This window comes from Acartia tonsa, chromosome 11 (genome assembly GCF_053477335.1).
Source record: "Acartia tonsa isolate MP-2025a chromosome 11, ASM5347733v1, whole genome shotgun sequence".
Lineage (NCBI taxonomy): Eukaryota > Metazoa > Arthropoda > Copepoda > Calanoida > Acartiidae > Acartia > Acartia tonsa.
Genome location: NC_137270.1, coordinates 30,984,258 through 31,009,761, shown reverse-complemented (window position 1 = coordinate 31,009,761; position 25,504 = coordinate 30,984,258). Strand labels below are relative to the sequence as shown.

General features: G+C 30.8%; 1 protein-coding gene across 3 annotated transcripts in view; it reads right to left on the bottom strand.

Annotated features, from left to right (window-relative positions):
* Positions 1–2,744: 2,744 nt before the first annotated feature.
* Positions 2,745–25,504, bottom strand: part of LOC145332346 (diacylglycerol kinase theta) — a 43,237-nt gene continuing 20,477 nt past the window's right edge. For 2 of the 3 annotated variants that reach the window (XM_080177336.1, XM_080177337.1), the window contains exons 15-36: positions 24,317–24,372; positions 22,219–22,346; positions 21,576–21,644; positions 20,613–20,711; positions 20,420–20,494; positions 19,402–19,489; positions 18,710–18,789; positions 17,887–18,019; positions 17,168–17,302; positions 16,210–16,301; positions 15,776–15,858; positions 15,418–15,483; positions 14,871–14,953; positions 14,599–14,725; positions 14,024–14,176; positions 13,465–13,508; positions 10,527–10,591; positions 9,856–9,932; positions 9,274–9,368; positions 8,693–8,799; positions 8,278–8,340; positions 2,745–5,006 (exon numbers count right to left, since the gene is read on the bottom strand). In XM_080177336.1, coding sequence (XP_080033462.1) covers positions 4,716–5,006; positions 8,278–8,340; positions 8,693–8,799; positions 9,274–9,368; positions 9,856–9,932; positions 10,527–10,591; positions 13,465–13,508; positions 14,024–14,176; positions 14,599–14,725; positions 14,871–14,953; positions 15,418–15,483; positions 15,776–15,858; positions 16,210–16,301; positions 17,168–17,302; positions 17,887–18,019; positions 18,710–18,789; positions 19,402–19,489; positions 20,420–20,494; positions 20,613–20,711; positions 21,576–21,644; positions 22,219–22,346; positions 24,317–24,372 — 2,209 coding nt within the window. In that variant the 3' untranslated portion in view covers positions 2,745–4,715. Of the gene's footprint in view, positions 5,007–6,170; positions 6,232–8,277; positions 8,341–8,692; positions 8,800–9,273; positions 9,369–9,855; positions 9,933–10,526; positions 10,592–13,464; positions 13,509–14,023; positions 14,177–14,598; positions 14,726–14,870; positions 14,954–15,417; positions 15,484–15,775; positions 15,859–16,209; positions 16,302–17,167; positions 17,303–17,886; positions 18,020–18,709; positions 18,790–19,401; positions 19,490–20,419; positions 20,495–20,612; positions 20,712–21,575; positions 21,645–22,218; positions 22,347–24,316; positions 24,373–25,504 lie in introns of all 3 variants that reach the window. The other variant, XM_080177338.1, reaches the window with a different exon arrangement.

Genomic DNA, 25,504 nt, shown 5'->3' with positions numbered 1-25,504 from the left:
ATATTTTTGTTGTATATATATAGTAAACATAACTTGTAAATATTATTCAGTTTAAATATATAATTCTGTATGATTGAATCCTGCTTGTTTGTTTGGTAGAATACTTAAAGGCTAGGGCCCGTTGAATCCGAACTCGTTACCCCGTGGGCCGAGTACGCTCGGCTTACCAGAGTATAACAACTTATATTATGGGGAATGGATATAAAATACGTGGACATTGTGAAATATTCTCTGATACCCTAATAAGATGTTGCGGCCACCTGGCTAATATTACGAAACCCCCCATCCCATCTCTTATGAATTTTCCCAATCCTCTCCCATGACCATAGAGTAACGTATTGACCAATATCTAAGTGCTATTTAGAAAAGTGGTAAGGATTCGCGAAGAGCACTCGGAAATCCCCCCCCCCCCCCCCAATAATTTAGGGGGTATTTTTTTAATGGATACACCCCACTTCTGCTCGCCTTTGAATTGAAATATAAAATTTGTACATGTCTTAAAATACCTCACTCGTTCATGATTTTAAAACCCTTTATCTAATCCCCCCCCCCCGCCCCATTTAAATCTTCGACGTCTTTTTTCTTAACACTGAGAGATGGAAAAAATTGTCTTTTACATTTAAAAAGTTGCGTGATTATCGGATTTTAATGAAAGTGCATGAAGTAGTAGAATTAATGTATGACAAGAAGATTTTCACTTTATTAATGTTTTGATTTTAGAAATGATAAAATATTAACTTAAAATAGCTATTTAATTTGATGAATTTTCTTTGACTCTGACACGGGTCGATATTGCAATGATAAAAACGGCTACTTATTATAACAGATTGACTCAAGTAGTTCACGGTGGGTGGGACTGTTATACATTTATCAAATATTTTAAATGTATGAAAGGGCAAGGAAAGTTTCTTATATGTTTCCGGGCAGACTTTGTTTGGATGAAGTATAAATTTTCCAGTATCGCTTCGAAACCGATAAAAAGCCGCTGGTATAGAATCTCCGGTTCTCATCCATAATGAATGCTCTTCACACAAAAAAATCATAAATCGTAGATAGCAGCTTTAAAAACTGACATTTCACCCATAGCGCAACTGACGGACAGATAAGGTGTGTTATACAGAATTTTGCTATTATGATTGTAATAAGAATTTTTAGATAAAAAAAGTTAAATTGTGTATAATATATATATTTAAAAGCATTTTAATACATTGAGAACACATCAAATTTCATACGTAATAAATCAACATTTATCATTCATCATAATTTTCATAATTATACGAGGGAGGGTGAGATTTGTATAATTTACATTCAAGATCTTTGGATTTAAGTTTAGAATATTGACCTATTTCTTTTTCATATTTTGATCCTAAAATAATTCTTTATGTAATTTTTCGTATACGGTTTTGCTATCAAACTACACGGCAAATAGCAAAAAAATACAAAAATTTTAAATTGTAATATAAGATATTTTGGCCTATTTACAAAATTGTACAAGAATACAAACTCCCCTCCCACCTCCTCCCTTCTTATATTTTAAACTGTAATCATAATAATAAATAAAACATGTGGTCGTAGTAATCAATTACATACTCAATACCTAGCATTCTTTGAATCAACCATTTTTGAGAAATATGGATGTTCTTAAATAAATCTTGGGACACCCTAATCTTTCAAAATTTTAAACGTAAATTTTGCAATTAGCGGATTTGCCCCCACAGGCCTCAAGGGGCACTTGAACTATGGGGGGGGGGGAGGGACGGGAGAAGTAGACCACCCACAACTTTCATTCTTAGTTTTTTTTATTAAATTAAAGTTTTTTTCTTTTTGGGGTCATTGTATCCATGGCCTTTTCTCTGGGGAGGGTGGTGCTACCCTCCTCCTAAAAAGTTATAAACCCTTCCAGGACCCATAAGAAGCTTAACTGTAAAGAAGGACAATATCGGTTCAGCGGTTAGAGAGATCCTTCTGTACACACAGATAGATGGTCAGACATAAGACAGACAGACATCCTGCTACTTTTATATAAGGATGACTTAACAAGCGCAATTACTTTGTGCTAAACTTAGTTTTCTATTGCGCATTTACGAAGACAATTTTCATGTCAACTTTAATTTACAACCTTGGTTTTCAACAATTAACAATAATTCACAGTTCTCCTTAAATGACGTTCACAAAGATGTATTTTACCTAGGTAATTGAAATTTAAATATTAGCCAAAATATTTTAGAAATAATCATTTTTAATCTTGTAAATGCAGACATGATAAGCATAGAACAGATAAAATAATAATTTTTAAGTTTATAAAAAATTATTAATATTAAAATTATATAGTTTAAAATGAAATTTTAGCAATTTTTACAAACATCATTTAAGGAGACCCTAATTAAATATTAGCTAATTGATTAGAAATATATAACTATAAGTTTAAAAATTTTAGAAAGATATTTTTATACGTTTGGCCACAAAAAATTATTACATATTTTGTTGATTTTAGGTTTATTGGAAAAAAATATTGAAATGCCTTTGAAATGCTGTATCGATTATGGCTCTATTTGTTTAATTATTTAATTTTCATTTCATGTATAAAAATAACTCATTCAGCGATTTGGCACCATAAAACAGATTTAACAAATAAATATCTTTTTCTTCAATAGTTGACCATTATGTACGATTGCACAATTTGTATGTTTATAAATTATAAAAAAAATTAATAATTGACAATTATTTTGACATTACACATATCATTTTCAACAGTATTTATAATATGATAATACTATATGATTTTTATTTTTATATTACATATTAGGACAGTACAACATTATAACACACTCATTTATAACATTGATAATTCTATATAATAATAATTTATAACACATTTACTCCAATTCAATCAGCACACACCTTCCAATGATATATCCATGACATTAATCTAAATTTTTATGTATATTCAGAACAATTTAATCGTAAGCCTTCAATATCAAGGATTTAATATTTCTGCATTATAATTTTTAACTTTAGCAAATCAACCTTTTAATATAATTTTATTTCTTAAAAAATTTATAATGCAATTATATTTTATCCATTGCTTTGTATGCAATAACAACATATCTATGATCATTTTAACATGCACAATTATAGAAAAAAATAAATGCATATTTTTTCGGTAAAAAAGTTTCTGACTTATTATTTTGTACCAGTAATAAAATCATACTATTTAAAATTTACATATATAACAAATGATGCAATGATTCTTTTTTTGTGAATCTTTGATTTTCTTAATGATTTAAAATACAATAATTCTATTTAAATAAATAATCTAAAGAAAAAAAAATATTTGATTTGATAAAACAGATTATTAATGAAAAGTGTATAACACTTATCATTTAAAAAAAAAAAAAAATTGTGAATAAAACATCAAGATACAATTAATGTTTACAATAAATCTAACAATTATAAACTGACATCTGTGTATAGTATAGTGTGATAACAAAAGTTTATTTTACACTGAATAAACAACTATAAAATCTATATTGGACTATAGTAAATATTCTTATAATACCCATTAAATTTTTATGATTAATTTTTTCCTGCAGTATTTTACATGAAGCAAATGTTTTATCTTTCTTTGAAATCTACTTTTTCGCATTCTTATTAATAAATCATAGTTATTTCTTGAATCATATTATAGGCAGCTTTCCGCGGATATAAAGTGTACAATTACAAGATAAAACCAATTTTTTTAGCCCCGAGATGCCGAAGGCACGGGCTAAAAATGGTTTTTATCTTATTATTGTACATTTTTATATTTGAAGAAAATTGGATATTATATGATGCTAGACATAATTTTTTTGTATTGATGAGAACTGGTTCTAATCCACCGGTTTCGCATGAATACGAGAAAAAACTTTTAATAGTATCATATAGCTAGAAAAAATATTAAATATACTATTACCACCTACTATAATTGCCCCCCCCCCCTAAAATAAAAAATGAAAAAATAAAATATTAAATAAAGATTTATATACATGTTAATATTTAACAAACATCACAGAAAATAATTATGAATTATAATTAAAACATATACAAGTGTAATTAATATATGTACAATATTACCATAATAATTTGGCATGTAATTAGGTGTTTTAAGGGCTTCAGATGAAGCTTTTCATATAAAAATAAACCTTTTTCTCAAATTTATTTTTCTAATTAATTTATTTAATATTTGTAATGTACTATTTAAAATATTTTCCTTATATTTACTCAGTTTTTAGCATTAATAAAACTTTTAATTGATTTGATTCATTTATTTTTGTGACTTTAACTTTGAAAAGTGCAGCATATGAGTTTGCATCTAAATAGATAATCCCTTTCATTTTGTCAGATATTACATTGATGATTTGTGTGAATATAATAGTTAATATTATGAAAATCATGAATAAGAAACAGTTTTATTTTGGTAAAATAAAGGTAGGTACTTTTTTGGCTTTAATAAAAATTTCCCCTGTCAATTATTTAAGAAAGAGGAGTATTAAATAACAGATTTGCAACTTTGTTCTGTGAAGAGATTTGGCAATATTTTTTTTCTAAAAATGTTAGATTTCAAAAGATAGATAAGTAGATTTAATACTTTTCCTTTTTTCCTTTTGCCAGGAAAAGGAAAAAAGAGCTTCTTCTGTTATTTTGATTCTATTTTTAAATCTAAAGTTTTTACATGGTTAAACAGCAGTAGCATGAGTTGGTGAATCACATAAATCCGCCAAATTTAAGGGGGGTGAAGTGGATGGAGGCACACTACCACTAGGCCCTGCTGTGGGGGGTGCACTGCTACTAACTGTTGATGTTCCTGGACCACCTCCTAAGTGATGGGACCTGCTGATGTAGGGGGCGGACTGAGGTACTTGAGGAATGGGGGTGGAGCCAGCCCGTATGGGTGTAGTTGGCAGATTGGTTGGTGGTGCTGTGTTGCGTCTCTTTACCTTATACTTTTGCTTCTTCAACATTGTAGCCTAAAAATTTTGAAATTCATTTTCACATTTGCTAAAAACAAATGTATTGTAATATATACACTTGTAAATAATTTCTAGTTGCTAGTTAAAACTTACAATTGGTGGAATGAAAATATATTCATAAAAATGTTTTTGTTGAAGTACTATAGTTAATGTAAATTGTTGTCAACTATAATTAATATTCATTTTGTTTAATTTCATTTTGCACAATCTTTGTTAATCTGGTTTAAAAACTATAATCTTGATAAAATTTTATAAATTAAAAACTCGTATAATGTTAATATAAAATTGTATGAATTATCAAACAAATGAATGTCATGCAATAAATAAAAAAAATCCTCAATAGAGTTGTCATGCTTTTTATATGTTATTAATATCAAAAATCAGTTCTAATCTAATATCAAACATTTATTTCATATTTTCTCATGCAAACATACAAATTTCAATCTTTGAATTAGTTTTTAAAAAATATCTTGTTTTTTCAAAATTATCTATTGGGAACTAATGTTTTTAATTTAGTTAATATTAGGGATCATCTATAGAAAACTTATTTGTTTTCTTAATGAAGAATAAAAAAACTGTATATTATTTAAATTTTCCTAAGCACTAAAATATAATTTGCACATTATCTTAGATTTATTATGAACATACACACATTAAACACTAGTTTTATTTTAATTGTGTATGTATGTTTGTGTAAAGGAGGTTCATATGATTCATAGAATTTGTACAAAAAAGCAATATCATGTTTTTTTTTATATTAAAAAGATGTTTTTTTAAAATATTGTTGTTTACATTATTTACTTTTGTTTTGAACTGAAAAATAAAACTACTTTAAGTAAGAATATGCACTTTTGTACAATTTCAAGAAAACACCCATAAGTAGGTTTTGACTCTTAAGAAAAATTTTTGATTTCAGCAACCACCCACCACAACCTTTTCTTTAAATCCTTCATGTTTTAATTGTTGTTATGTGTTTCATATTTAACAAAAAAATCATTAATCAATTTATCTAAATAATGATTTCGGAGAATAACCCTAAACATTTTTCAAAATCTTTCTAAATACCTATTTAACCTTAAGTAAAAAATATTGTGTCAAAACCATCCTACGAAGAAGTGTGAATTTTATTGTTTAACAATCTCCATTTTTTTAGGTGAGTACCTGATGCGTAAGCACAATCAGGATTCCGTCGCTTCGTTTTCATTTTCTTCAACATTGTTGCCTAGTTAGTTCAAAATTTAGACGTTAGATGTCTCTTTTTAAAATATTATTTTCTTTTAAACTTTGTAAAACTAAACTTTAAAATACAAATATTGAGACGTTTGCTTATTAGCAGCATTGGATTTCATAAATGAAATGAAAAATTGTGACATAAACTTTTAATCCTCATATGTATAAAGCATACAAAAAAAAAAACATTGACATAAGCAAAGTAGGCATGCTTCAAATAAATTATTCTTCTATTTCAAACCTTTTTGAAATATCCATTCTTAAAAAGTCTGTGAATCTTTCTAAAACTAGCAGTCAAATAATTTAATGAATAGAGTATGTATCATTTTCATAAAGAAAAAATGTAAAAGTCTTTCAAAAAAAAAAAAATTAACCCTTACAGATCGGGGGGGGGGGCATATTGACCCCCCCCCTCTATTTTTTCAATGTCATTTTTTTTGTAGGTAAGATAGAGAGTTGTGACTTCATGACTTTTTAAGTTTAGTAATTATACGTCGGCAAGAGTTGATTTTATTAGGATATCTGGTCTGTGTCGGTCGTGGTTTCCGGTCAAAGTCGGTTGGGTAGCACCAAAATTAAAAATAAATTCTAAATAATTCTTAATTTCTACATTATGACTTTGTATATAAGATAGAAACCTAAATTTTTTTTTGTTGAATACTGAGATATCAATGACCTTATGAGAAAAGTTGTGTTATGACCGTTTGACCGCACCCTGACCGTTTTTAAGACCGATTTTTGTCCGGCTTTTACTACAGACAAATATCATGAATATCGTGGCTTCTATTACAGCTAGAGACCTATAAATTTTTTGGGTAAATCCTTGAGCAATAATAAACAGATAAAAATATTAATTGGCGCCGCCAACCGCCGTTTTACCGCCGTAACCGCCGAAAATGGCGATTTCCGTTAATTGCCGTTTTTTGGCAATGATCTGAAAAAGTAATTTTTTTGTTATGAAAAATAAAAGCTCGTCCTAAAATTTGGTCATCCTAGCTGCAAAATTGGCCGCTCTACAGCTGTTTTAAAATTTAGCGGCTGGCCGCTAAAAAGCGGCTAAGGAGCGGCCTGGCTGCTATGACTAGAAAAAGTAATTTTCTCTAAAAATACACATGAACCACCAGAAAAAAATTTTACGTCTTTATCTGTAACAGAAGCCGAGATAGAGGGGGGGTCAATGTGACCCCCCCCCCCCCCCCCCGATCTATTAAGGTGGGAATAGGGGCCCGATCTGTAAGGGTTAACACAATATCCAATAAAATTGTATACTGATGTTAAAAGGTTTGAAATGTTATACCATTAAAAAAGTTGCTAAAATAAACATATTTAAATAAATGATCTTAAAAAAATAAAATAATGTAGAAAAGTTAGCTAAGTAATTACTTAAAATGCATTTTTAGCATAAATACTTAAATAGTTAAACATATAGAATAAATGAGATATAAAAAAACTAGACAAGAAAGAAAAGAAAAAACTAACACATTTATATTTGACAAAAAAAATCAATTAACATATGGTCCCATAGTAGAGAGGCTTTATAGAATACTATCGGCTACGCCCCTAGAGGCCTCTATGGGCACTTCAGGTTGAGGGAGGGGTTAAATTCCCATTTTAGCTTTAAAAAGGAAAAATTACATAAAAAAAAGATGCTTATTTTTAGGGGCGATTTACCAAGACCTTGCCAGGACCAATGAGAAGATACTTGTACAGCGGTTAGCGAGATCCTTCAGTACAGCTCAGAAAATCAGACAGACACAGATCCTGTTACTTATAAATGATGTTATCTTATATTGATATAAAAAAATTAAGTTCAGCTATTTTTAGCGTTTAAAAAAGTGCGTGTGTGAGCTTTTGTGAAGCATAATAGTTACAAGTGACGTCACGGGTGCAATAACCAACCATTTGGACGACCAACAGACCAGCAAGTAAATTTCTAATATTTTTGTCAAATAAGAAATGTGTTCTTGAGTCCTAAACTGAATACACAAAAAAAATATAAAAAAAAGTAGGGGTTGGAGGTGCAGGGTTAATATCTGACCTTTAGAGCAGATTTTAGGACGACAATGTCCCCTGCGGGCTGGATCCAGGGCTCTCCATCAACCTAAACAATTACCATTGGTTAAAGCTTTACTTGAGTATATTAAAATTCAACTGAATATCAACTAAAAATTTTGAGACAAAAAAATCTTTCTAGTATGGCCTCTAAACCGATAAATATTCACTGGACTAGAACCGGTTCTAAGCCATATGCATTATGTATTGCATCATAATATTGACAATTTTCTACGAAAAATAAAATAACATGATAACAAAAGTTGAATTAATCTGAAGCTATTTTATTTTACTCTCCACAGAAAGCTGTCTATAATACTATGCGATATATAACAATTATAATTATGAATTTTCGTCAGTCAGAAATGAAATGTAGACGTGAAGCGCGCCAAAAAAATTACCTGCACAGGAATTTCTCTAGTCATATGTATCTTGATATGGCTGCCTTGTGCAATTCTGACCGCTGATCTCAGCCCGGACTGGATCTGACCCATGTGAACCATCCCTGATTAGTTACGGTTGCTAACTTTGAGAATAAAAATGTATAAGATTATAATTCAGACAACTAACTGGACCAAGTGGCGGAGACCCTTTTCGTATGCTAGCAAATTCCTTTTTGTTCTTTTGTAGGGCCTTGGCTGTTTTTATGTATTCGACTCTATGTGCAGATTTTAAAAACCCTGTGGGCAGAGTAACATGTGACATGCCACCTCTATTCTTCTACTTTAATACTTTGAGAACGAAATCTTTAACTTTGCGGGACTTATGGATAGTTTTACAAAAAAGGAGAACTCAATTAGTCCAGTAGTTTTTTAAAAATCTACAGACAATAAACCTTACTACTTTTCATAATAGGATTTCTGTATGTGTTCAATTTCTGTAATTTTTAAAATTTGTATCTAAGCTGTCTATGTTAAAAAGATGTACTATGAATTGAATTTTCTTGAAATTTTAATTTATAAATTGCTAGTAACCGTTCCTGTGACTCCGACGACCTCCAAGTTTCCATCCCAGTGGTTGGGCTTACTAAACCTGTCATCCTTCTCTGGACCCCACGGGTTGGCACCTGACCCCCAACTGAAAAAAAGGAAATATATTATTTTACAGTTTTATAATTACGTTTTCTTATTCGTTGGCTTAACAACTTTGGGGACTTTTAATGAATTTTGATTGTTTGTTTATTAAGTTAAGTGTCCAAACGTTTCAACCACTAATGTAATCTACATAAGGAGTAATTTTGTGTATTAACACCCGGGATGTACGTCAATTAATCGGCCATTGTCTTATCCTGTTAGATTCCTGCTAGTAATACCCATCTACAATATATGTATTTTTTGTGTGACCATCTAATTTTATTATGCTTGTAGGTATTATTTATTGTTTTAACAGTACATATTTAGGAGAACCTTAAAAAGTATTCCAAATTTTTACGACTAAAAACCGCCTAGGACCTATAAAAATCTTCCATGGAAAGGAATACTCAATGGATTTAGTTGTTTGTGTTGCAATGTATTAAGCTACAATCACGCAACCTTCTATGAACATTAATAAAATGTTTACTTACCTCATGATATTAAGAATAATAATTCCTTCAATAGGTGGCAGTTCTACATTTACACCATCTACTTCTAATTTCAAAACCTAAAATAATTTAATTAAAAATTTTTATTTTTGAGCCAGGCTAATTTTATATCTTTTGTTCTTAAACAGTCTAGGCCGGGTCGAAATAATCATCTCACAACTTTAAGATCGAAGGAGAGGACAATAGTAATGAAAATTTATCTTCAATCCCTTTTTACTAATTTTATAGGCAATGGCAAAGCGCATCCGAAAAGGTTGACACCCTATTATAACTAAAATCGACGGGGTTATTGAGCTACAATGAGCATGGGCTGTAATACAGATAAAAGGGGTGTTATTTTATTGTAAGCGCTCTATTATTTTTCACAACCACTTTAAATTTAAGTGGGGTGTAATTTAATAACCCCCTTAGATATTTAAGGGGTGTGTGGACTCTCCAAGAGGTGTGACTATTTTAACTTAACAACCCCCATGGCTGTTGAAAGTGGATGTAGACCCTTCAAAGAGTTGTAAGGGGGTGTATCTACATACAAGACCCCTACTTCACGCCTTCCGTCCCCATTCTTAGTTTTTTTTCACATTAAAATCTCTATGCATATTTGCTAATTCGAAGGACGTCAACTTTCGATGCAAGTTATAAAATTTTAAAATTACCTTATGAAGGTCCTTGCACATTTTTCGTCCGACCATTTTTCTCAAGGAAACTTTTACATATACACCTAAAAAAATATGCTAGGTTTATTATCCATTACAAAGGCTAACCCATATTACCTATTACGAGAGTGTTTAGTCCTTTGACCCTTACATAATTATTATTTGAATGATCTGCCCCAAAAGATAATTAAAAAAAGAATCAAAAAATTTAAAAAAAAATAAAATTAAGTACTACTGGTGCTACCAGTAGTTTTATGTGATGAACTAACTTCCCCATAAACAAAAATATGAGGGGAATATTTTTTTTTTTTTGGGGGGGGGGGGTTGTGGGTGTCCCACCCCCCAAGAAAATAGCCTAAAACCACCACAGGACCAGTAGGTATATTCCCTGAAGGGTAGAATCCGATCGGTTCAGTGGTTACCGAGACCTTAAGGGACGGACGGACAGATGGACAGACGGAGAGACATCATTCTACTTTGTATTATAGATTAAAGCTTAATAAATAGAATGTGATAGTACGAGATACTTTTTGAAGATAAACGGATGTCCTATATTTATTATGATATATATTTTATTTACTAAGTATATTTGCGATAACTTTTATTTAATGAAATCTTCCAATTTTTAACGTGTACAAAACGGCCTGCTTAATTGCTTCAAGATCCATGTCAGATCTATATAGGAAATAAATGTCTATAAACGAGCTCAAGTTTTCCAAGGAATATTTGTTAAAAACTCATAGTGCTCCAATAATCCATAATAAACTCTCATTGCCCACAACGATAAGACCCATTATTTTACTTTATTAAAAATAAATTCCTTTTTTTAATTTCGTGTTGCTATTTACCTTATATTGATGTATTTAATTTCTAATAATAAAAAAGAAAATTTAAATTTATAATATAATAAATTTAAGAAAACTCTGTTTTAAAAGAATTCGATTGTGGCGACACTTTGTGTGTTCAAATATTAAACTAAAATTGTAATCATCATCATTAACCCTTTGGTGATGGTAATGTAAAGAAAAAATATAATTTAAAAAAATCTTTTTAAAATCACTTAAATTATTAAATATTTACTTTCTTTTAGATAGTAATGCCGGGTGAGGAAAAAAGATTTATTGAGAAATAGATATGCATATAGAAAACTAGCCAATAGGGAGATAATTATATCGAGCCAACTCTAGTAAGATGATACTATAAAGATAGTTAGATACGTATAATTATTGATGCGTGTATATTAATTAAAGGTTAAAAAATAGAAGGACGACAACATCCTTAAAAGCAAAGCTCTAAAATCAGAAAGTAGGACAAACAAACATTTAAACTTGTCGAGTGATAGAACTTAATAAGCACAATATTAACTTAAAAGTCTAAGCAAATTAGTATTAATTTGTTACAAAATTGTATAAATTCAGGAAACTGTTTAAGGGTACATTTTTAGGACGTGTTTAAAGAGATGCTTCGCTTGTAACGTTATTCCTTGTTGTCCAGGGAATCATCATTACAAAAAAATCAGATGAATAGGATGAAAAATTGTTATGAAAAAGTTATAAATCAACATTTTTTTAAAAGACGTTCAGACCTCTTGGTAGGGATTAAAGAGTTGCTCAGCTATCTAAACTGTTACAGGAATTATCATAAAGTTTCAATTTGTTAGGAGAATTTAAACATGCCAAAATTATCAATAAGAGATATCCGTTAAGCACGGACGGGCGTACGGATACACGGAGCTATCCTAATTAAAGAAAAGCTTGGCTTTTAAAAAGCGGATATCATCAACCAATTTTAAAATGATTATTTTAAGAATTATAAATGATAACAAATAAGTGTAATTATATAAAAGATAAACACATCATGGTTTTGTATACAAATATATATTGGCGAAACCCATTTTGACAAATTATTTTCATACAAATACAAATTGACTTGTTTTAGTTTTATCTTTATCTTTTTGTAGCCTTAAACCTGCCCTTGACCAACACAAAACTTCTCTAAAAACAGTAAATCGATTGGTCCATCCGTTTACGAGATATTACTGGAGGCACATAAAGTACAGTCCTAACTGTGTTTGGTAATGAGTTTTGCCTGTTTTTGGACTTTTAATGTCGCGAATCTTACATAGAAGCAATATTTTTAAAAGCGAAGCTTTTCTATAGTTAGGGTCGGTCCGTCCGTTTCGGATAGCTTTTTTCGTTAATTTAGGCATGTTAGAATTGTCCTATCGATTTCAAACTTTGCATGGTGATTCCTGTAGAAGTTAGGTACGAGTTAGAAAGCGTAGCAGCTCTATAATCATTACCAGAATGTCCGTACGTCCATTTTAAACATGTTGATTTTTTTACATTTTTAACAACAAATTTGTATGTGACCTAATTATCCGATTCAATTGGTCTGATTTTGGGTCAACAAAGTACAATATTATAAGCGAAGCAAGTCCTAAAAATGTAAGTATGTCCATAAACATTATCCTGTATCAAGCAGTTTTTCAACAAATTTACTTACAATTTTGCTTCGACTCTTTTACATTTACATTCTGATTATCCAGTTTTGACATTATACAAGTGTTAATGTCCGCTTGACCTACCGTTTCAAAGCTTCGCTTTTTATGGATGTTGTCATCCTTGCATGTCTTGCATATTGCATATTTTATTACTCAAAATCAGCAGTAGTAAGACGTTAACAAAGTGTTTGATTAAAATATTTGTAAAAATCTAAAGTTTAATTGCTGTAATTAAAAATTTGTAATTAAAGGACAGAAGAACAAAGTTATTATGACGATGTTCTTCAGTTGTTAGAATCATTACCACAAGATTAATATAACTATCTCTTTTAACAGCCAAGAAAAAAGTTTGGTGTCCTATAGGGTCTACGCCACTGATATTATTTTACATTAATAAATATCATATTCCGAAGCTACCATAAATAAAACAATTACCTTTGTTATAATTCCGAGAGTTAAATTTTTCCGGTTTCTCTTCTCTAAAATAGGAAAAAATACATTTTATTAAAAACTAAAGGATAAAAAAATTATATTTGATTTAATATTAATAATTCTGGGATCTACTTTACAATAAGAAATAACTATTTTTAAATAAAAAAAAACAATAAATTTTGTCTTATTAACACACAATTATTACTGGTTCAGAACTGGTTCTCATACAGCGGATATTAATTAGTTTCTAAGCCAAACTGGAAACTTCTTTACAATAATAAATAACTATTTTTAAATAAGTTTCAAACCTACTTTGGAGAACAAATACTTTTACCCATGGATGTTACGGGATAAGACAATGAACGATTAATTGATAACCCCTTCTTTAGATCAAACGATTTGTTAAAAAGTTTGAAAAGTACTAGTAGGTTGGAAACAACCATTCAAATAAAAATACCCATTACTTTCTTGGGCCAGCTAATAAGATAAAGTGGTTATAAAACTTTGGGTACTAGTAAAAGTTGCATTCCACTGTCTCCTCCCTGCCAGTTATTTTACCCACCTTGCATTATGAAAGTCCAGGCAGAGATCTGCGTCCAGTCCCAGCCCAAAATAATTGTTCATCACAAAAATTTGTGCGTTATTTTCGTTAGTTTGTGCGCTCACCACCGGAGCTTTCCCGCCATCAAGAACTGCTCCCTCATCAGTTAAAGGTCTGAAAAAGACACGCGGCATTAATTTAAATGTATGTGCATCAATAATTGTTCGCCTGTCTATGATTTATTATCAAACAAGGATGGACGTATAAATATTTAGAGAAGCACAAAATATCCTAGATGGACATACGGACAAATTGAGTTAAAGAGCAAGTATTCAGTTGTCATAAAGAAAAGGATTATGAAAAAATAAAATAAAAATAAGAAACCTTTTAGAAAGTTAAGTATATATGTCTTTTAAAGCATGGCCAAAAGTCCGACGGACAAGCAAATTATATTCTGGATGCTCATTGATACAGAGAATCAACACAAAAATCTTTAATAGGAACTCTATACTGTTACAGACTAACTGACGAACCGACAGACAAAGTGAATTGTAGAATAGCTTCGCTACTAAAAAATGAGATTAATTTAACATCACCTGAAAACTACTGTCCACCTGTCCAGTCTGATTTCCTCGGCCTCTATGACGTCACGTAGGAGGGAGAGAGGATCCTCATCCCCAGAGTAGCCTGACCCCCATCTCAATACACGAGCAAGGTCATTTCCTAGATACAGAGAAAAAGTTGCGTGACAAAAGTATGGCAAATTGCAAAAGTAATTGTATATCATTTAAATCAAATAAAAAATAAAGATTTTTAGTAGCATGAAAGTTAGAATGCTAAATTTAAGACAGATAGATAGATTTGTTACCTGTTCCTAATGGTACAATAGCACATGGAGGATTGGAACATTGGGAGTCTTGACCAACATTGTCCAAGCATTGTAACACCCACCTAAACAATTTGCTTTTAAGTTGTGAAGAAATAACAAACTAACGGCAATATTTAGAGAAAAAACTTGTATTACAATAAAATTTATGAAACGTAATGAATTTAATTTAATTTAAATTGATAAACATATTTACTCCTTCTTCAGATTTCAACTATTGGTAAAAGTTTGAAAACTGCTAGTTTAAACCATCTAATTTTTAAAAAAAAATCAATTCATAAGTTTTAAAAGTTTTTGAGGCCAACGAATGAGAGAAATTTTAGGTACCAGTTTAATTTGAAATTAAATTCCCCTATCTGGTAATCAAAAAAAAAGGAAGGATCACATATTTGTATCCTAATTTATGCCACATTGGCAATGCAAGGGTTATCTAAATACATTAGAAAATTAGATGTGCATTTTTATCTAAATCAGTAAATTCGGACAGAAGAGTTAAGTATGAATTTAGAGATCTTTATGAAACACTTACCCAATTGTACCATCCCCTCCGCAGACTAAAATTCTATATTTGACAATTTTTCTGAATACATACAACCTAAAAGTAAAGTAAGTTAGAAGCATGGAATATGATTAGGATATAAAAATTTTGAACACTTGGTTTAATTTAGTTTAATCTTGTTAAGCTCATTTTTATATTTTTAAAAACGACTGTCGTCACCTATTTCCATTTCCTTCCCTACAATTTACTTTTTGGAAGACTTTTACCTAGATAGTATTTTGTAATATGTTCAAGCTCAGCAACTATTTGTCTTAATTGTTCTTGTTTTTGGTTTCAATTTGTCAAACAACAAAACTTTTGTCTCTGCTAGCCAGTGCAGAATACTTACCCAGGGAGAGGGCCACCATTAGAGAGATCAAATACTTGATATGGATTCAAAAGTTTTCGGAAACTGGAAATTAATTGCAAACCCTAAAATCAAAAGCTTTGTTAAAGTCGAAAAGACAATTCTAAATGTCTAAAATGTGTCAAATGCGCTGATATAAAATCAATTGTTTTTTACTATCTATCATTCTATCTGTTGGCTGTCTGTCTGGCTGTTTTTTTGTCAGTTTATATTTATCTAAAACCACACATCTTTTAATAATCTATACATAGGTTTTTATACAAATTTAGGGGAGGGTACCACCAACCTTACCAGAGAAATCGCCTCTAGTAAAAACGATCCACCAAATTTTTTATAACTAAAATTTAAAGTTCCCAAGTGCCCCTAGAGGCCACTGGGGGCATTGGCACTAGTGTGTGATATAATAATAAGTCTACCTGACACCCTCCAGATTTAACATTGACAAATACAAGGAGAGGAACAGTCTTGCTGGGGATCATCTCTGGCTCCAGGGTTGGCAACATTATTACTAGAAATAGATGGATTATCCAGGGTTGGCAACATTATTACTAGAAATAGATGGATTATCCAGGGTTGGCAACATTATTACTAGAAATAGATGGATTATGCAGGGTTGACAACATTATTACTAGAAATAGATGGATTATCCAGGGTTGGCAACATTATTACTAGAAATAGATGGATTATCTAGGGTTGGCAACATTATAACTAAAATAGATGGATTATCCAGGTTTGGCAACATGATTATCAAAATAGAAGGATTATCAAGGGTTGGCAACATGATTACTAAAATAGGTGGATTATCAAGGGTTGGCAACATCATTATTAAAATAGATGGATTATCCAGAGTTGGCAACAATTATACTATAATAGATGGATTATCCAGGGTTGGCAACATTATTTCTAGAAATAGATGGATTATCAAGGGTTTGCAACATAATTACTAAAATAGATGGATTATCAAGGGTTGGCAACATGATTACTAAAATAGATGGATTATCAAGGGTTGGCAACATAATTACTAAAATAGATGGATTATCAAGGGTTGGCAACATAATTACTAAAATAGATGGATTATCCAGGGTTGGCAACATTATAACTAAAATAGATAGATATCCAGAGTTGACTTTCAGCCGATAAAATTTAAAATCTTATGAAAACTCACAAATTTTTAAAAGTATAACACACAGACAAACTTTTTGAAGACCATTGTTTTAGAGGTGTTTATACAAATACGAAAAAGTAATTAAAAATTCAAACTGGTGCAAAAGGTAAAAAATATATGACTTTTTAATACGACATAAAAAAATGGTTGATGATTTGGCGGGAAACGTAGAATTTGCGCTTAATGCCGCGAAATTTTTTTTAACTTACCCATAAGCTTCTTATCTTCGTAGACTCTGCCCTGCAGCTGTTCGTATGCTGCTATGGCCGAGGTGCTGTTGTCAAAAGTTATAACCATGGATCCATATTCGTAATAGATAGGACCCAGAGAGCTGAACTTGGATTCTGATGAAATAAAAGAATCATATCAAAATGGTAAAAATATACCAAGGTTTGTAATATAAATTTTGTTTTTTTGTTTTTGAAGCCAATTAATATCCTCAGGATTAAAACCAGTTCTCAGCCATACTGAAAAATCATGTATAGCATCGTATTAAAGACAATTTTTTACGAATACTCGGAATTCAGGGCCATAAAACTGGTTTTAATCTTATAATATTTACTTTATTATCCACGGAAAGCTGTCTATAATATGATTCCTAACTTATCACAACTTATAATAAAAATTAGTAAGGTTTTTTGTGTCTGTAGCTTAAGATCTTGGAAAATGGTCCTCCAAATTAAATATACTTTTCAGAATGATTTTATGTTATTCCCCCCAACTCTATGCAAGAGTCAAGGGGCGAAGCAACTAGTATTTGATATACGAAAGTTGTTTGGCCGTTTGCTTATGACCATTGAAAAATTCGTAAATAAGAAAATTTTTAATCATGTTAGTCTACAATTATTTGTGATAATTATTTCTTATTGGCGGAAAACTTACAAGCAACATAGTTTTATTAAGTCCCAACAATAAAAACAAAACTTACCAGGATCCAGACAATCTAACAGGATGGTTTCATAGTTTTTATGTGACAAATTTTGTGGCAGGTTTCCCACAAAGAGCGCGACATCAGGTCCATGAGGGTCCTCTAGCAGCTGCAGGTAGAAGCGGGTCAACTCCTAATGATCAAGTTAAGTTCAGCAATGGATTTAGTATTTGTGGAAGGGAAATTTAGATAGCTAATATAGTCCTATAATAAAGTCATAAGTGGGGGATTATCATTACATTAGCCAGCTGGAAGAAACAATTTATTAAAGTATACAAGATTTATTGAACTTGCCATAAGCATGATAGACTTCCCACAAAGTAATGATTTGCCTATCATTTAAACTTACCATAAGCCTGGCAGACTCAAATCCACTCCTTATCAAAACCTTCCACCTGAAGTCTGTCTGTCAATATGGTCTAAATATGTCTACAGTAGATCTGTCAAACTGTCTATCTGCCTATATAAATATTAATCTTACCGTAAAAACTTATATTCTCTCCCCTTAAGAACCTCCTATCCATGATCTGTCTGTTAGTATGGTCTAAATATGTTTGTTGTAAATCTGTCAAATTGTCTATTTACCAAACTTACCATAAGCCTCACGGACTGCCGATAAAATAATGAACAGCCTATCATTTAATCTTACCATAAGCCTGACAGACTCAAATCCTCTCCTTATCAAAACCTTCCACCTAAAGTCTGTCTGTCAGTATGGTCTAAATATGTCTAAAGTAAATCTGTAAACTGCCAATCTATTAAACCTACCATAAGCCTGACGGACTGCCAATAAAATAATGAAATGCCTATCTTTTAAACTTACCATAAGCCTGACAGACTCAAATCCTCTCCTCTTCAAAACCTCCCACGGGATATCCTCTCTGTTTAAAACTGTCTCCGTTACTAAAACAACAAGGATGTTAGTAATAATTCTAGCGAAGATAGAACGAAAAATGGATAGAAATATATCCTTTTAAAAAAATAAGACAATAGATGAGAATCTTTCCAAAAATTCTCTAATAAGTGAGAGAGGAAGGTTTAGAAATTTAACCCTTTTTAAAATTCAAAATCAATTTCTTTGACTATGTTATCTATAATACAAAGTAGTTAATAGATATAGTAAGTAAAAAAAAACAAGAATATATTATCCATGCAAAGAAAATATATGATATTTAAAAAAATGTTAGTGCTGCTATCCCCCAAAATACCTAACGAGCACAGAACTCCCACCTTTTTTTAAAAATCAAGAATAAGGGGTGAATAGTTTTCACTTTATGCCTAACCCCTGCAGGGCCTATACCTACAATGCTCTTACCCTATAGATAGGGCTAACCTGTACCCAAATAACCTAACATACAAAACTTCACTTTCATTTAATTTCTAAGTAAGGGAAAGTGTGCTCAAACCCTAATTTGAAGGAAACAGCCTAATTGGGTTTTGTTTGAGGCAAAATGTTTTTCTGACAAAGAGAGAATTATATAAAGCGAAGCTACTCAATAATAAGAATTGACCTACCTCTACCACAATCCAGGGTAACTTTGACTAGTTCATATAAATCAGGATTATCTTCCAGTCCGAAATCTGTCAATGCTTGTTCGATGACCTAATTAGATAAATGAAATCTGTCAATGTTTGTTCGATGACCTAATTAAATAAATGAAATCTGTCAATATCTGTTCAATGACCAAATTAGATAGATGAAATCTGCCTATGTTTGTTTGATGACCTAATTAGATAGATGAAATCTGTCAATGTTTGATCGATGACCTAATTAGAAAGATGAAATCTGTCATTGTTTGTTTGTCGACCTAATTAGATAAATGTTATCTGTCAATGTTTGTTAGATGACCTAATTAGATAAATTAGATCTGTCAATGTTTGTTTGATGACCTAATTAGCTAAATAAAATCTGTCAATGTTTGTTCGATGACCTAATTAAATAAATGAAATCTGTCAATGTCTAATCGATGACCAAATTAGATAAATGAAATCTGCCTATGTTTGTTTGATGACCTAATTAGAAAGATGAAATCCGCCAATGCTTGTTTGAAGACCTAATTAGATAGACAAAATCTGTCAATGTTTGTTAGATGACCTAATTAAATAGATGAAATCTGTCAATGTTTGTTTGATGACCTAATTAGCTAAATAATATCTGTCAATGTTTGTTCGATGACCTAATTAGATAGATGATATCTGTCAATATGCCTGGTCGATGACCTAATTAGATAGAAGAATACATTGATTATTTTGAACAAAAAGGTGACTTGTCATTTCATATAATTTCATCTCTTCATAATTACGATCTTTTATTTACATTTCATATAATAAGTATTTCATTTACATTTTTTTCATATTAATTACATTTCATGTAATTACACTTCCTATTATTTTTTTTATACAGGTTATGAAAAATAACTTATAGGAAAAGTAATTATATAAAATATAAATAAATGAATTAACATTATATTAAATGATACTGAATCCAATAAATGTATGGATTCAGATGAATTTAATGTAAATCTAAAGTTACCTGTTCAGTAGTTGTGGAAGCATTTACTGTTAGTACAATCTTTGTCTGTCCTACTTGAAGTTTGCGAGCCCAAACCTTAAAATTATTTGAATGAGATCAATACATAAAAGTGTACAAAATTAACCATTGTAACCCATATATATATATGATGAGTAATCTAGAGTCAAATTTAGACTTTTAATAGATGTCTTACCTTAATAATTCCAGAATCATTTTCAGAATCTCTGAGTCCCAGAAGAATGGCGGGTCGTCTTCCCTCCTTTCTGACCAGTGACTGCACTGGATATGGGTCCTAAGAACAATGTCGTCTTTGTTATTTAAAATATATGGTGGCATTGTAATGTTCCCAAAAAGGTTTTTTTTATTTGTGTACCTTTCCGAATGCAATACCATTGAATATAAATTTGTTATTATAACATAGGATACATAGACGTCCAATGGTGGGGGAGTGCTAACCCCCCCCCCCCCCTAAAAGTTAAATAAATACTTTTCATTACCCCCTTTAAAATTTGGACGTCCCTTAAGATTTTAAATTTTTATTTGCGTTATAAAACACACTTGATATTGTAAGTTTCATACGGTTAGGTTATTTCCTACCTTATTTAACTTTAAAACAAGGATGAAAACATCCATAAAAGCGAAGCACTGAAACGGTAGGATAAACGGACATTAACACTTAAATAGTGTCAGAACTGAATAATCAAAATATAAATTCATAAGGGTCAAAGCAAAATTGTGAGTAAATTTGTTAAAAAACTGATTGATTCAGGATAATGTTTATGGACATACTTACATTTTTAGGACTTAATTATAGAGTTGCTTCGCTTATTACATTATACTTTGTTGTCCCAAGAATCAATATACCAAAAATCAGACCAATCAGATGATTAGTTCACATAAAAATTTGTTGTTAAAAAAGTAAAAAAATCAATATGTTTAAAATGGACGTACGGACATTTTGGTAATGATTATAGAGTTGCTACGCTTTCTAAATCGTACCAAATTACTAAAGGAATCACCATGTAAAATTTGAAATCGATAGGACAATTCTAACATGCCTAAATTAATGAAAAAAGCTATGCGTTACGGACGGACGGACGGACCGACCCTAATTATAGAAAAGCTTCGCTTTTAAAAATACTCTGAAAAATGTAACCTGAATTTCCACTTCTCTTTCTGAATCACAATCTGCATATACATCCAGAAGATAGAAATTTTTACTATCCTGAAATTAGATAGATAATTAGATATCTAGTAGACTAGATAGACAGAAGAATCACACTTATTGATGTTAATCTGCATATATATAAATCTAGAATCTAAACTTTTTTCCCCTGAAAATTAGAAAGATGATAAGATATCTATTTGTCTTGATAGGGAAAAAAATCAAAACTTATTGATATTAATCTCCATATAAATCTCGTAGTTAAAACAATTTTATTATCCTAAAAATTAAAGGATATAATAATAGAAAACAAACTTTTGGGGTTGGGAAATAATAATAATTGAAAACAAACTTTTGGGGTTGGGAAACGACCAACCTCCCCCCCCCCCCCACACACACACACTTTTAATTTTTGATTCAGAAAGAAAAAGAAAAATAGAGGGGTGCAATTGTTTCTAGTGGTTAATTAGTTCTTGGGAGGATGGTGGTCCCCTCCCCCAAAATAGTTATAAATCTTCCCGGGCCTATGAGAAGCGACTCTGAAAAGTAGAACCATATCGGTTGAGCGGATAGCGAGATCCTTCGTTACATAAAGACACATTGACATCCTGTGACTTTTATATAAGTATAATACCTGTGAAACAACAAATGCTTTCATAGCCGCAGCTAGTAACTCCTCTTTAGTGCAGTATTTGTTCACAGTGATGGTTCGAAACAGCCGTTTCCGCAGGGAGTTGTAGCCGTCAAACACTTTGATCAGCTCTGAATAAAAAAAATAGTTTAAATTTTTTTACTTCATAACCTAGAATCCTACAGGGGCACTTAAAGGGGGGGGGGAGTTGACCTGCAACTTTTCATTTTAGTTTTAAAGAAAAAAACCTTAGTTTGGGGGGGGGGGGTTTTCAAGGGACGATTTCTCATTGGATGGTGAAAATAGTTATTAACCTTCACATAAACCTATCAGAAGCTTCACTGCAAAGAAAAAACATATCGGTCTAGCCGTTTAAGAGATCTAAGACTAAGGACTTTTATTAAATGATGAAAAAAATTAGGTAAAAGAATAGTTGTTTGTAAAATTGTTAAATACTTTGATAAAGTTTAAAATGCGTTAATTTATATTTATACAAAAATTAATCCTGGTTGAAAAAGTATATAATTTCTGTTTAAAACTAAGATGATATTTAAATAATAATAATAAAAAATATATTATTTTTAATATTTTATATGATTAGGGTAAAAAGATACGAATTATCTTATTTTTGAAATGCTTATTTTGTTCAGTTCATATGTAGCACAAGCGCAGCATTAAAATTCACAATATTTTGTAAGGAAGGAAAGGTCAGAGGGAAAGTTGGAAATTGAGAAAGAGAAAAATGTCAGAGAGATAAAGAGAAATAAAGAAAACAATACTAAAAGAGAGAACTATGGAAATATGGACATTAGACACACATTACTTATGGTATAGGTGTGTTACTGAAAAAAAAATTTCACATCCGATTATTATAATCAAATTTTTGTACCATTGCATTGTGTCAAGTTGAAAATTTTAAACGGGGTAAATAACAAAATAAAAACACATTTCATTGAAAAAATAGATCTGTGAGGTAGCTTTTTAAAATAGTAAAACAATTCCGCAAACTTGGAAGTCTATAAAAAAAAGTTTTGGTTGATATTATAGATAGAAGCTGAAAAATGTTAAAGAAATACAATCTATAATACAAAGTAGAATGATGTCTGTCTGTCCGTCCGTCCGTCCGTCCGTCCATCTGTCCGTCCGTCCGTCTGAAGCTTAAGATCTCGGTAACCACTGAACCGATTGGATTCTACTCTTCAGGGTATATACCTATTGGTCCTGTGGTGGTTTTAAGCTATTTTCTTGGGGCGTGGGACACCCCCAACCCCCTTTAAAAATGAAAATTCACCCCCCTCAAAAAAAAAATTTCATATTTTTTTTCTAATTTTAATGTTTTTTTTATGTTTTTATATATTTTTATAAATTTTTACATTTTTATTATACTTTTTTATATTTTCTTTATATTTTTAATTATTTTTCTTCTCTTTTAAATTTCTTTTCTTCTTTTAAACTTTGTTTTATCAAATTCAAAAATATTGTGAAAACTTCCTTCTCCTGTAGGTAGGGGCAAAGCCCCAAAAAGGCTAATGGCAAAGAAATTTAAAAAACAATAAAACAAAGAAAAATTCAAAGGTTTTAAATAATATAAATCAATATGAATAAATATAAAAAGTTATAAAATGTTATAAAGAGATATAAAATGATATAAAGAGTTATAAAATGTTATAAAACACAGAAAATATCTTTAAAAAATGTAAACAAAATTTTTAAAATTCTCCTCTGAACCTTCAGAAAAAAGCCCCTAGAGGCTAGAACGAAGCCGCTAGTATATTAAATAGCGGTCAAGGAGCTGTCTGGCTACCAATGTTTAAAATTAAATCTAAATTAGGTGTATCTACACAGAAAAAAAATCAGACCCTTGTCTTTTATAGCCTCTGAGAATTTTTGTTACGAACGGAGGACCGACCTTAGATATAGAATAGCTGGCGCTAATAAAAATATATTGGGAATTTAAAAATGAAAATAATATGTATGTCATTAAACTTTGCATTTTGTAAGTTTGGGGTAAAGTTTACCCCACAATTTCCACTTGGGATCAGAGAAAATAAGACTCAAAACAACAGATGATTTTTTACACAAGAATTGAAATTATTTTTACCTTCTTCAGTTTCTTTCTCCTTTTCTTTCGTCGATTTTTCTTTTCTTTTTTCATCCCTGAAAGAAAAAAAATATGAATAAATATCCATTTATGGTAAAAGAAGCTTTTTATAGTGCCTATAAACTCTGGTCAATTAAAGTACACTGGCCTGCCATGAGTAATTCAGTCTGTGTATTGGTCATTTGTATTGTATGACGTCATTTTTTTTAAAGAGCTTCATGGTATAATTATGCATTGTCTACGACAAGGGCTATTACTAACAATTTGGATTTTTTACCACTTAAGGAAAATGGAAACTATGATTGTCAAGCGATCCTCCTCCTTTTAATGGACCGCAACTTTCTTAATTAGATTCTAAAGATATTTAAACAATTAATATCCAAGTATAAAAGGTAAATTATTTACTAAAATATCAAAATTTAACCCTTTTCATAGCAAGTTTAACCATCCAAAATTTTTGAAAATGAAAATAATTATTTCTCCATATAAACAGTTGTTGCAAGTTAGCAAAAATATATAATAAAAAAATGTTGCATTATTTCATTTTTAGAAAGTCGCTCAATGTGACGGCATAAAAATGAGGGGAAAAGTGGGAAAGAAACCCCCTAAAAAAGAAATGGATAATCACTCATTTTTATGAAGTCACAAGTCTTTTTTGAGAGACTTTTTCGATTTTTTTTGTTATATTTTTATTTTTTGGCAGTAATGTAAAAATATTCATCTTATTTTTACTAAAACACATATAAATCCAACTTTTTCTTAAAGGACTTTGGTCAGTGATTCCTCAATGTTAGTCGTGGGGAATGAGAAATTCTGGAATTATTTTAAAATGGAGAAAAAAACTAATTAAGAAAAACAAAGACGTCCAAGCTTTTTTTAATGGGTTTAAAAAGGTATAAAGGAAGTATGTTTCGGTATGTATTTCTTGTATTCCCTGGCAAGTTCGAACCCATTAATCCCTTTTCCTTACACCAAATTTCCTAGAGAATGAGTGTGTTACGCGGCATTCCTAACTATCTCTGCGCGGCGCGTGGCTTGTAAACGAACAAAAGAGGCGCGCACTTTTCCTTTGATTAGTCCCACGTGAGGAGCTACGTGAATGAAAATAATGTATTGCTTGAATATACATGCGCTCTGATGTGTGGAATATCTCAAATAAGCCTTCCTGCTTAGTTTGACATCATATGT